Source organism: Cardiocondyla obscurior, linkage group LG11, assembly GCF_019399895.1.
Source record: "Cardiocondyla obscurior isolate alpha-2009 linkage group LG11, Cobs3.1, whole genome shotgun sequence".
Classification (NCBI taxonomy): domain Eukaryota; kingdom Metazoa; phylum Arthropoda; class Insecta; order Hymenoptera; family Formicidae; genus Cardiocondyla; species Cardiocondyla obscurior.
The window spans coordinates 2,000,153-2,014,277 of record NC_091874.1 but is presented as its reverse complement, the minus strand read 5'-3'; the positions used below and the strand labels follow the sequence as shown (position 1 = coordinate 2,014,277).

Below are 14,125 nucleotides of genomic sequence, written 5' to 3'. Positions count from 1 at the left end.
GATTCCGATCGGGACACCCGGTTTCAAAGAAAGCACTGTGCGAGTCGCGACGCGATACGGCGAGAGGTAAATCTCCTCGCGCTATCCCGCACTAGTGGGATCTCCCCCCGAGCCATCCCGAGTGGCTTCTAAAAAAGTCTATCACGTGAAAAAGTTTTCAGCGGCCAGGAGTGAAGTCTGCACGCGGATTCCCTCCAACTTCCGCGTCCGCGAAACGCAGGCAGATGGAAGATCTCGGCTTCGCGAGGGTCAGCCTCGATTATTGTCAGAGACGTTAGGGAATTCGGCTGGTTTCCCGGTCGCGGCGATGCCGAAAAATGCCACGAATTCAGATCGGAGGATCTGACGCGACGAGAAAGCGTAAAGGATTCCGCCGTAAAATTCCACACTGCAGCCTCTCCGCGGCGCGCTGTCAAGCGAAATATCTCGCTTCCAACGCGATCCCGTGAATTTAAATATTTATTTGTAAGTCTAAGTATGAGGTATTTATTGCCACGCCTGTGAAGATAATTCTCTATTTTTTTTTTAATTAAAAAAAAAAGGAGAAAAAAAAAGAGAAGTTCTCGAGTTTTTCTTGCCTTTTATTTAAATGTCAACTACATTTGTAGTTTGAAATATTATGAAATTATAATTAAGGCCATAAGTAATTATATTTTTTTCTCAGTGTGCCTATCGAATACACGCGTTTCGATACGTGTGTACACCTACGTACGCGGTGTTAATTGTTTTATCCACCAAGGTGTCCTGTGCTTGTCCGAGCGGCGAGATGCGTAGCGCGACCTCGCTGATAACGATACCGCGCACGCGACGGTGACGGCGTGCCCCGCTATTTTTTACGACACACGAGACGCCAGATGGAGAGAAGGACGTAAAGAAAGAAGAGCGCAGGTGAGAGGGAGCGTCGAGAGGTAGTTGCGGCCCGACGCAACGGCTCACGCGAAGCTAAAATTTCATCCGGCGACACAAAAGCGTTCCAGCCGCGCGATCTCCTTCGCCTTTCTTCCTCGTCCTCCGTCTTTGTGTCTCCGCGTCCTCGGACGATGTTTTCGGGATTTCACGCGACATTCCACGACGAAGCGCGTATCACACAGCCGACTATCGGACGTTTATTTTATTTTATTTATCGATTCTATTTTATTATTTTTTTTCTTAATAAAAAAATGCCGCAGACTATTTTTCAATTACTTTTAAATATATATATATATATATAATTTCTTTTTTCTATCCGTACGTTTTAAATTTATTGTCGTTAATTATAAATACGTTGACGATATAACGATGAAATAATTATTTTTATTAACGTCTACCCGAACCAGCATGGAATGGTCAACGGTGCCTTTAACGTCTTGGCTATTTGCGACGTCTCGCAATTATTACATGAGACTAAAAGGAAAGCTAAAAGATATAACCAGCGATACTGGCTGAAATGGACCTATTGTACGTTGCAGTCGTACGCTCGCAATCATTCTTCATTAGTGCAGCTAGTCGCGTTACATCGCGCAGTTTTGATCTTCTAACACAGTAAAAAAGATTTTCCTACGCGGAAAGTGTTCTGTTAATTTTTTAATACGATCGCGTGTTAATTCAACATATCTCATTTCGTGGAAATCTTTAAGTCAAATTGATATTAACGAATTTAAAGAGTTTGAAAATAACACAAATGCTTTCACACGCGAACTTATAACGACTTAATTTTATATGTGTTAAGGTAAATTAATTGCATTGCTTTTCAAACGTATTAACTTTAGATTGAACTGACCCAAAAATTTGTATTCGGACATATCGATAGCGTACACAAATTTCAATTACGAGATCAATTAAGACACCTGAAATTCGTTAAATTGATTGAATATAAAACTGAATCTTTTTACTGCGTATTGGATTTAAACGCTCGAGCAGCTTCTCCAAGCAGCCGGCGTAAAAGATGTTTCTTGATATCGCGCGATTTATCTTTTCTCTCACAATTCGTGCGTTCAATGTGTACGATAAGGGGTCAATCTCCGTTTTTGCGCCGATCAATTTTCCACGCCCGCGGTAATCCGTCACCACGGGGCTCGGTGTCGATCATCTCCACCGTGAAATGTCAATCAAGCTCGCCGTGACGCTTTCATGTGCACGTAGTCGCGCGGCTGATCTCCGCGTGCCTCGCGGTTTTATCGCTCGCCGCTACAAATGTGACGGGCTCCGAAGGTCCCGCGTTTTGACAAAACGTTAATCTCGCCGCGCGGGGGGGCTACACGTGCCTCCGCAACCGCGCGCGTAAATGAAGCGGAGCGGACGGCGCACGCAAATCGCGATATATATTATAAGCACGGCGGTAAATGCGCGCGCGGCGACGCGTCCCTGCGATCCTCGAACGTTTCGCACCGCAAATTGCCGACGCACGTTTCAAACATTAGCCCCCGCTTTTTCAGCAACGAGGCAAGCCAAGCGAGAGAGAACTAATCGGTGTAGGTTTTAAGTGGTAACAATTAAAAAGTTAATTTATGCGTCACCCACCAATTTTTTAAGACAGGATAGGAATATTTTTAAACAACATTAAGTCTGTTAAAATAATTTAAATGGTAAATTTTTAGTATTATTACAATTTATATTAATTACGTTGCTTTAAAGTGAAAAAATTAATACAAATAGTTACGGCGTCCAGAAAAATCTCGATTTTCTTCCCGTAAAAGAGAAAATTTGTGAAACGTTACTTTAGCTTGTCTAATCGACGAGATGTCGATCGATCGGACGGAGACATTTAAGAGCATCCTCTTCAGGATCTCGAATATCCGACGGACGGGATCAAGATGAAAGAAGTTCTTTTCCAGTTTAACGAACTTAATGCGCGATATTGTACCGTGCATCCCGAGTGAAAGAAGTCCCTTATCGGTTCACGTGCGAATGCGACAGCTTTAATGTTTACGAGTGGCAATAACGGTGGCCCGCCCAGAGAGAAAAATATAGTTTGGCCTAAACTATATAATTTTATTATATTTCTAACCACAGATACAGTTAAATCAACTATATTTATCGTTACAAATACCATAAAATTGCAGTTGAGACCAAAGTAATTACACTTTTCTCCCAGCGTGAGCGCATCTAGCTGCGCTTTCGAGTATTCGGCGTCGGGCTCGTAAACTCCTAACGACCCGGCAGTTTTAGGGCAATACTGACGAGCAAAGGCTCAGCGAACCTTATTCGCGACTATTAACGCGGCGCGAATCCGGTCTGGATAACGCCCGGTTTATGACGATAATTTCCACTTTGGTTAGCGAACGACGGACCGCGGGACGGCTCTAGTGCGCTTTGCTTGCTCGGGATTTCAGATTTCTCCGCAAACATCCGGAGATACGATTTATGCCATTTACGTCGTGATATTTATGAATCCGCTCGACCTATTTATAAAGCGAAACGAGATCCATAGTAAAACCGAAAGGCGTATGATTTCGCGAGCCGAAGCAAATCGAAGTTGCGGAATAAATTTTTGCGAAGTCTCGCTCCTGGGAAAGATGACGCCGATAAACTGCGCTGGCATCGGTTCAACAACCTGAATAATATACCGCCGAACACTCCTGTTCCGTACCTTGTTTTAAAAAGAGACGCCGCCGATAAATAAAAATCGTATGGAGAAAGATAATGTGAACGGCGGCGGTCGAATTATCGGCTGTTTCGCGCGCAAAGACCTATCTGAGCGTTCTCCCGCGAACGTTGGCTCGCGCTTCGGGTACATCGTCTTTAAAAGGCACAGAGAAGCCATAATATTATCTGGGATGAATGCCTGACCGTATCGGTACCGCCGTAAGTCTCGTGGCTCGTCGAGAGCTTACGCAACGTCGGGAACTGATATCGCTTATCCGAGTGGACGATGAGCTCGAATTAGGCGTCGCCGGCGGCTTCGGTTGATATTTCAGAATCAGCCCGCGAGCCGAGAAGGTTCGGGGAAGGTTTTGCGCGGCCACGAAAGGATGATGGAACGCCAGGGATTGATTAAGCGGCCAAGGATTGACCTGGATACGCCGCGGATATCAAGACGGTTCGTGAAGCGGCTGGCTGCCGAGGCCTTTGCGAGGCCACGGGAGGCAAAGTAGTCGGCAAGTTGGTTTAATTGAATTAGACACGGCGACAGTAATCCATAACGCGCGTACACGGGGGAACCGAGCGGGCGCAAACGTACGCGTAAATGCGGCCGAACGAGCGTTGGGGAGGCACGACGATCGCCCGGGCCGGTAGGAGGAAAGCTGGAGAAGTTGCTCTCGCGCGTGTAACGCGCGCGAGGCCTGCTTTAGCTTCGATTATCGATACGGTATGCACTCACGCTGGCATAATGCACCCGCAGGCAAGCGTATCCGGGTGTCCGCCTAGTTTTACGCGATATTTCGTGCCGCGCAGCTCGTCCGCTGAGAGAGAAGAGCGGCCGTTAATCGCTTTTGGTCGATAATTTTGAGATATTTCCAACGATAAGTACGATAATTTTATTTTATTACTCAGTCAATTGCGTCGAGATACGAGATTTAATAAATTTTCGTCCGAGAATGACTCGGAATCTAATGAGCCAGTTGTTTTCAATCGACACGTAAGCAATGACGTTTCGTTATAGAATCGTCAGAGAGGCAAGCTGGAGATGTTGCTCGACTTTTTCCGAACGGTCCGAACTTTTCAAGCTGCGGCGATCACTGTGTACCGAAGATCCGCGGTAACAATCCCTTTCTCGACCGAAACAGCCTGGTAAATTCCCCGTCCGCGAATTCCCACTTCGCTCCGTGGGCATTTCTGGGATTATCGTATCCCACGTCCCGGAATTATGTCGTTTCCCAGTTGCCTTCTTGAAAGTAAATAACCCGTTCCCATCTGATGTCTCAAATCTCTCGCTCGACACGAGGAGAGGATTTACGCGGCTTACGCGGCTCTTGCGTTCTTCGCACAATTGCGGAATTAACACCGATTTCGCGCGCGTTACGAGTGCGAATCTGACCGATCCGGTCTCGGAGTGAAAGGTCTCGGCCACCGTGAGCAAGAAGTGCCGTTGTTCGATCGCGTACCGATCCTCTCGGCGATTACCCACGTTATCATTCGTTCAAGCGGATAGATTGAGAACGGAACACGGTTGACATAATTTATTCGTTTGAAATATCTTGATCATACAGTCGAGGTTGAAAGTAACTGTGTATTTCTCTCGGCGCGGTCCGATCGATTACCATCCCTAACTCTTTAAATCGATCACCGTGCTGGTCACTTAAATTCTTTGCTTATACCTCGAGTGTTTAATGCATCAATTTTAAAGCGTTAATTAGAATTTGATTGAAATCTTTAGCCTCAAGATTTGAAGGGGGAGAGGGGGAAAAAAAAAGAAAAAAATTGTACGCGTCTAGTGTGCACGTGTGTGTTGAGAATATTCGAAAAAACACGAAATACGATTTTAAAAAAATTCTAATCTCTATAACTGTTCTGGGTTACCGAGACCCAGTGGTCTATTCCGAGTTAATTTCATTATCCGAAACAACTCGTGCGCTCCGCAACGTGATAATTGTTACAGAGAATTTTTCCCGCACATTTTTGCGCCGCTTGAAACTCGACGGCACGACTTTGAAACACGTGAGGCTGGCATGGTTACGGGAAACGACAGGAATAATGTTTACGCGACCGTGTAAATATTCAAAATATTTCGGCGGGCTTACGTATCGAGAAGAATTCGTTTCACGTTTGTCTCCGAATTTTTGATTACGAAATTAAATTATTTTTGTAATTCGATGATGTAAAACAATATTTTCTGCCCGCGAGGAAAGCGTATATTTTGATTCAAATGGTCATTTCTCGTGCAAAGGTAATTCTATCTTTGTAATTATAATAGGTTTAATTGCCGTTGGCGATAATGCTTAAAGATTTATAAGAATTTGTTAAACATTAGCGATGCATCACGAATGTCTTGGAATTAAAGTGAAATTAATTTTTAGCGTTTTCCCTTTCCATGTCAGTCGCGGATTATTCCTCGTGGATAATAAAAAATATTACTATAATAGATGGTAATATTACACCGCAAAAATACAGTAAGCTCACATATTTCATATATAATAATTAGTACTAATTAATAATACAATTTTTACAACTATTATCTGTATAGGCTTCATACTAAACGTTTCGCAATGCAATTTACATCTAACTTTCCTCACAATTTTATTTTATTTTTTTTAATCAAAAGGAATGCGTGCGCTGAGTTTCGCGAGCGCGTCTCCGTGCTCGCTTATCGCCAGTCACGTCAGGCGGCTCCGAGTACGTGCGCTCGATGACCCGGTTATCGATAATCCACCACATTAGATAAACCCCTTGGAACGGTGGGCGCCGCGCCCATCCGCTGCGATCTCTCAGACAAATTAACTCCTCGTGCAGGGTGACGCGTGCCAGAGCGCAACCGCGATTATGCGAGCTTTCTTTCGCCTCTGAAAGTGAGGGGGAGGGAGAGATGCGTGGCGTACCCTCGGGGGAATACACGCAGCCTCCTCGAATCCGGGTCGCGTCACAAACGGAACGCGCGATACTCGTCAAACGCACGCCAACGTCAGACGCGGGAATGCGTGGCGCTAGGGCGTAATCCGAAAATTTGCATAAGCCTTAAACTAAACTGAACGTATAAACAACGCGATGCTTGCCTCCCGGGTTATCGCGTGCGCTGTAAAGTCGGCCTCGCAGCTGCGCCTACGTTGCGCGGAGACTATTAGCCGGTCTCTCGCTTCGAATCGCTCGTTGCGTGCCACTGTCTCCGCTGCGAGGCACGCAGAAAGGAAAGGGATGCGAGGGAGAGCTAATTTATTTCTCGGTGTCGCACGTGTCAATACACCTTCCGGCACTTCTCTATTTTATTTTCTTTTTAACCGCTTTAATTAAAACCGTAGCCGAATCGCGGCATCCATTTCGCGCGTTTTAGAAATTACTCACCGCGGAGGAGCAATCGCGTCGGTCGAGAGTCTAATTAGCGAGCTCATCTCGTTTCCCGCCCCCCGGCGCGCGTCTAACTTCGACAATAATCCACCCGTGATAGTACTCACGGAAACCGAGGATGACAACGTGTTTCTCGATGTCTCCTCGTCGCTTCGGACCGTCGTGTAATTTTCGCCGCCCGGAGATCGAACCGATAATTACGCGGTTTCGCACGGCAAACAATAGGGTGGCCCCTCGAATCGATCCCCTGAATTCTCTGGATCGAACACGCGGAGGCCTTTTCTCTTTCGTTTTTTTTTTGTTTTTTTTTTTTAATACTTTTTTCCCCGCGGTGCAATCGCGGTATCCAACAATTTTTAATATTTTTATAAAACTCGCCGGAAAACGCGGTCGAAACAAACGAAATGCGCGATTACGCCCGGGTGGGAGTGCCGGTGTAATTGGCTTCGTTTGTGGTAATGAGCGTTTGATGCTATCGGGATAAATCTCGTTGTTCCGCTTGCCCCCCGTGTCCCCCGACTGGCGATCGCCCACGTAGATGCGTATCGCCCCGGCCTCGGAAAATATCGCGCCGACACCTGGACGCGATATGAAAAATGCGAAACATCCGACGCCGAATCCTTTCACAGCCGACGCTTCCCCCCCGATGACGTCGCTGATAACGATAATACCGGAAATGGCATCTCGCGGGGGGGAGAAAGGGGGCTCGATTTCCGCGAGATCTCGCATTTTCATAAATCTCTTCTTTTCCTCTGTCGGTGAATTCTCGACGCGCGCGTAAAAAGAAAAAAAAAGAAAAAAAATAAAGCGTGGAATTATGAAACGCTGCTAGTTGCAACAAGCACAGGGAGATGAAAAAAGCGATAAATTCGAAAACCGTTTTAACCTAATTAGATAAGTTAACGGCGCATTTTGTCGCCGGGCGAGCCGGCGAGAATAAACGTTCGCAGATACGTGAAATTATAACGATTATCCGGTGCGTATATTACATTTAGGCGCCTTTTCGCGCGATTCGGGTTTATTAGAGGAGCAATGGGGGTGAGTTGCATAAGCGGCACAGAACAGGCTCCGGCGTGCACTTAGCGAAATGAGGATTAATAATTTCCGCAGCGAACGCCGGGAGTCGTTTTGCGAAAAAATTCGCCACGGCGGGGCGATAAGCGCCGATTGAATCGGTGCCACACTTCTGTCGACTGTAACTCATCGTTGCTTAACCCCCAAGTGGCACACCACCCTACACCGGTGAAAAATGTAGTTACCTATTCTTGGCTTCAACTATAATTTTACAATATTTTTGACACATAGTTAAATCAACTTTATTGAAATAAATAAATATTAAATTAATTTAATTTTTTATTTTCTAAGAGTATAAAAAAAAAATAATAATAAAAGAAAGGCTTAAAAATTTGTAAGGTATGAAAATCGTTTCTGCTTAAGTCCAAAAGTAACTGCGTTCTTTTTTCAGTGTGTTGTCCGTAACCCAGTGCTTCGTTTGAGAATCTACTGTCTACGTCGGCGATCTCGATCTATATTTTATTTGCGACGTGATATACGAGTTATTACGAATCGCCGCGGTGGTTTCTATAAACGCGCCATGCGGGCAAATGTGCCTTCGACAAATTTGCCGAGTGTCGTTCCGCAAGCGAGTTAGTTAGACCCGAGTTCGACCGGCTCTGTCGAGTTCCTCGCGGGTCTCTCGCTAGATAAACCAAGCGTTTCCATAATTTTCACCGCGATCGATCGCCTCGTCGTCGAGTGGCAATTATCAAAGGCGATCAACTTCCCATTTACTGAACGTCAAGGGAAATGTTGGGGAGGGGAAAAAAAAAAATAAAATAGAATAAAACGTCAAAATATAAAAAGACTGCCTGAGGTTGATGAGATTGAACAGTACATGTGCCGGGGCGTTATGCAGGTACAAATCGCGAGTTTTTCGCCGCGAATTAGAGTGCGCGTTGAGCGTTGCCACCTCCGGGGGGGAAAAAAAAAAGCGCGGATCGGGGAGCCGGTGCGGTCGAATTCAATAAATCTCGCTCGTCGATAGTTTCGATAAATGGTTTTGATACGGAACACGGCGGGCTCAATCCGTAATCCGCTAGAACGTACCTGGTTTTCGGCCTGTGACATAAATGTCGCCGAGTCTCTTCGGGCACAAAATGGAATATAGAACGGCGCGAGTGTCATGAATTCCTCCTAACGACGCGAACACACGAGACCTCTTCCTCTCTCTTATTCTGCTTTCACGGGGGGAAAAAAAAAAGAAAAAAAGAAAAGGAGAAGGAGTTTCAATTTTTTTCTTTATATATATATTTTTTTATTTTTATTTTTACTTTTTGCTGGTGGATAAATTAAGCAACTTAGGTTTTTCTCTTGTGTAAACGTTTAATTTGATTTACGCGGACGTCTTTTAGTTTTGCGTGCTTCTGTTTATTTAGCGAGACGTACGGATTCGATTATTTTTATAAGATTGTTATGCAATGGTAGAAAGGAATATTTATGATGTCATTGTGTCAAATATTCATGATAGTTTCGTAAAATATTCAGAAGCTGCGGTACTATTTCATTTGTATTGGAATATACACCGGACTAACTATGAATGAAAAAAAATAGAGAGCCGACGTACAGCAATCGATGGCAGGTCGACACTCCCAGTCCGTTGCGCTGTTGACAAACGTAATGAAAAATGGCAATCTTTGCTGAGCACGCTGCCGGCAATATCTCTTTGACGTTCGCAAAGTGTACGAGCTCATAAAAAAGGTGAATTTACCGCGTTTCACGTACGTTCTCGCATATCGTATCCATTTATCCGCGCCTATTTCCGGCGTTACGAGACGCTTCATCGCAAGCAGTCCCCTGGATTAACCCTCAAACGGCACACCAGCGACTCCATTCCTTTCCACTTATATCTCGAAACTCAATGGATCAAATTTAAAGCATGCTTAAGCCGATACGCCGAACATTAAGGAATAAATAAAAATGCGTTAAGAATAATAATAAAAAAAAAATTTCTAAAAGAAAGTTTCGTAAGATTCTAATAATCAAAAATTATTCTGGGTAATCGTATTATCCAGGGAGTCATTCGAGCAAAGTAAAACATCTTCCGTCTGTTATTTAATATTAAGAGACAGCTGAACATTGACATTCAAGTTTCATTAACCATCACGAGCCTTCTTTTAAACGTAAAGATAACGTTACAGATAATTTGACTTAAATTTCGGTCACTAAATGTTTAATCTTTGTATGAATTTCTTACGTATCGTTCGCGTTACTTTTCAACATATTCGTTTTATCTTAATGCAAAAATTTAATCGGATAAATAGAAACGAGTAAAGTATCTCAACGCAAAAATTTTTTCACCGCGTAATGTAAAACACCCGGGGTAACGGGAGACTTTGACAGAGAAATTTCCCGCTAATATGCGGAGCTTCGCGAATGTAATATCGGGTACGAAGTACTTAATGGATCTCTCGCGTGAAAGAACTGGGCTAAGAGATGCTTTCTGCCCTCTCTCTCTTTTTCTTTCTCTCTCTTTCTCTTTCTCGGAGACGTCTAAAAGGAACGGAGACGCGCTAAAGCGATGCAGCTTAACAGGGAAATACAAATAGCCTCTGCGTGCCGTACAGATGTTGCTCTCTCCCAACTAGGGCAGAACAAGATAATGGACGAAGTGTTAATTTGGACGTTGGGGAGGACGGAATCGCGGTTGCGGGCGGAATGTGTGCTCGATTGAGTACGAGTGATAATAAATTCGAGTGACGTCGACGGTCGTTTCGAATGATTTTGACACAGCCGAATTGGGGGGAGGGAACCGAAAGAGGGAGCCGATTTTCAATTCAATTATCAAAAGTCCCCGTCGGGGGGATTCCTCAATCGACGAGTTATACATGTGCGTAATTATCCTTGTTATACGTTGCGTTTTATGCTGTACTTTGCGCGGATTGAGCGACAGTCGTTTATCGACAATCGTTTATCGTCTCCCCTCCCCCCCAAACATAATTAATCTCGCCGCTATGAATAATCATTAACGTCAGATCGACTAAATTGTTAAACGCCCTCCCAATCAACCTACTCGGAACGACGATATAAAAAAAAAAAAAAATACAAAAAAAAACAAAAAGAGGGAGGAAAAAAGGAGGAAAAATCGAGATGAAAATGCACCCGGAGTGTAGCGAGAAAATCCACGCCGGCGATTTATAACACAAGATGTCCGCTGCTCGTTCCGCCGTGTGTTATTTATTTTGTCGTTTTCACGATATTCCCGGTGACGGGCTGCGAGCGTGAACGTTTGGGGTGGATTTTATGCAGTTCCGCCGGTATCGCTTTTACGGCGCGGAGAAATTTACTTAAAATCCGGGGGACAGTGGGCCACATTAAGTGCGGGTAAACCGCATTGCGGCCGGGTCGCGCAAGCTGCAGGAATGACAGCACCTCGTCGCCGTCACGTATTGCGGTCGCAAAGCATTAACAAAAGAGTGACAGGAAAACGTTTTTGGCGTCCAAAAATACCGAACTACGAGTGTTCGTTATAAAACAAAAATGTCCAAATACAGCATTAACCTAGCTATTATATTTTTGCTCGCTTATATTTCGGAATCAGACGCATTTATTTCAGACGTTTAAAGCATTAATTAAATCCGCTATATTGGACATAGAAAAAAAAAAAAAAATTAAATAAAATAAAATATTTATTTCGGATATTTAAAAAGCTAAAAGGAATTTTTTAACTTGTCTAGCTTCTAAAAATTGTCCTGAGTTATCGTACCCCGGTGTTCTGCTGGAGGTTTAATAGCAAATCACGTTTAGGATGATAAGCCGTCTTCTTTGCAGCCGAACGACGACACTGACAGGTTCTTTGCGAATAATTTTGCATACCCCGGCGCTTGTACTTTCTTCCTCCGCCTTGCGCTCCCTTTCGCCTTTGTGCATTAACTTAAAGGGACTCTAATGCCGCATTAGCAATGCCTACTTTGCGTAACTTATGAATAGTTCCGAGATAGCGCTTCAAGTTGCATTCCGCGTTGGCGCGGGGGCCGACATTGTTGTGAATGATGCATAAAGATACTTGCAGCCGGGTTTCGCCGCGAGATACATAATTTCTAATTCAGTCAGCATTCGGCGCTTGGAAATTTAGTTAAGATTGTTCCCCGAGCTACAAATTTTCCCTAATACTTCGCTTCCGCTTGCCGCGGGAGCTGTCGCGATCGCGACTGCTGGCGTTCTCGTAAAAATGCTAAAAGAAAAATGTACCTTTAAAGTACGTTGACAACTTTCTGATATTTTGAACCGAAATATACGTCTAATTAACAGTATATTACGTCATGTAATTAAACTGTAATGTTATAATTATTATTATTTATAACAAATTATAGTTCGGCTGAAAGTAATTATATTTTTTTTTCCTCTCTCAAAGTGTCGAAAGGACGCTCGATATTTTAAATTACGTGCAAAATGTAAAGTGGGTGCCGGGGGAAGAAAATTTATCGTATGCGCCAAAATAAAATCGCGACGGAACGAATAATTGCGAGCTGAAATAATTATTAAGCCGATTACGTCACGAAAACGAGGGAGAGAACGAGAGGGAGAGAGAGTGACGTTCGTCTTATCATTATAAATTTAACGTTTGACTCGCGTTTTCACATATTACTGAATTCATTTTTGTCAGGGCGCGTGCATTATTTTCGCCCGATGCCGTTGAAATATTCGACGCGCCGCATCGGCGAGCTCCGACACGAAGATAACGCGATAACGTACGTATCACAATTATCTCGGTATCCATTATGCATATGAGATTTATTAATGTGACAACGTCGCGATAGATTGTACAAATATTGTATAATAGAAAACCAATGTTCTTGCTTCGCTCCGTGGATAACAAATCAAGTTGCATACATAAATCATGGTACTTAATAAAAGAGGAATATTAGTTTTAAATAATACAAACTCGACGAATGCATTTCCATGCATTATTAAATATATTTTTGCCAGAAGCAAGCACTACTTTCGTCGACGCGGTGTACGTCAGCGTATCCTTCGCTCCCGGCGACATCCGTAGAGACGTATTTACGTATCAGGATATTTTTCGCGCCACCATAAATATGTATTAGATATTAGATAATGCGCGGGACATGTTATTCGCGTAGTCGCGTGGAGTCTCGGTCATTGAAAGAGTTAGATAACCGTTTTAACCGGTGACGCCTTACCGCTGATAATTAATAAAATATGATTAAATGCTGAATCGAAAAATGAAAACGGTGAGACGACGTCAAATTTCACTGATTTATCGGTGATTTTATTGGCTGTTTCGCAGCGACGGTTAATAGACGAAAAACGATATTTCACTGATTGTTAATGATATCATTTAATTATTGAATTAGCGAAGCGATACACTGACATGTGATATCAGTGATACCCCAATAATCATTGGCAATTAGTGATCACTCGCTTTCTGCGCGCAGAAAGTCTTCTCTCTCTCTCTCTTTCTCTCACATCTCCCGTTCTCTCTCGCGGTCGATTTCTGAAACAACGTAAACGCGTCAATCCCGAAATTTGTGCGAGACTCTCGGGCGATTATCCGCGCCTTATCGGGGCGCAATATCCTAAATGGGCGATATCGTCATACCTCGTTTCTTCTTTATGTTACAGCTTCTGCGACGAGATTGAGGCACTCGAGGCACCTGGACGTGAGATCGCAGTTCCCGGCCGAGGGTGTATTACCGGTGAGTGCTTCTCGATTCGTTCTTGATTCGATTTCTAACCCGCCGTTCCGCTCCCCCCGCCGTTTACACCCCCTTTTCCTTCTGTCTCGACGAGCCGAGCCCGGTACCTTTTTACCGCCCCCGGGATCTCACGGACGATTCAACCGGATCTCCGTATAAACCTACCTACCCGGCAAGTCGGATAATGGATTTGTCTCCCTCCCGTCGTCACCTATCTGCCGAACGGCTTAAATATTTACCGCGCGCGTCTGCAGTAGTCCTCCACGTCACGTCGACGAGCGGGCCTGAATTTATTGCCCCTCGTTGGTTATGCATGAAGCATGTGTGAGACCGCGATTGGGGTGACGAGCTTAAAATATATCTCCTTTAACGACGTCTTTATTATCGTCGTAAAGCTTTTGATTTGAAAACAAACGATTCGCTGCGGGAAATTTTTTTTTTCTTTTTTTTTTTAATAACCACGGTGCTTTAATTTGAAAATAAACAGACGT

General features: G+C 44.1%; 1 protein-coding gene across 4 annotated transcripts in view; it reads left to right on the top strand.

Annotated features, from left to right (window-relative positions):
• The window catches only part of Shg (E-cadherin shotgun), a 133,939-nt gene that overhangs the window by 101,119 nt on the left and 18,695 nt on the right, over positions 1-14,125 (top strand). For all 4 annotated transcript variants that reach the window (XM_070663568.1, XM_070663567.1, XM_070663569.1 and 1 more), the window contains exon 2: positions 13,561-13,634. In XM_070663568.1, coding sequence (XP_070519669.1) covers positions 13,561-13,634 — 74 coding nt within the window. The remainder of the gene's footprint in view (positions 1-13,560; positions 13,635-14,125) is intronic.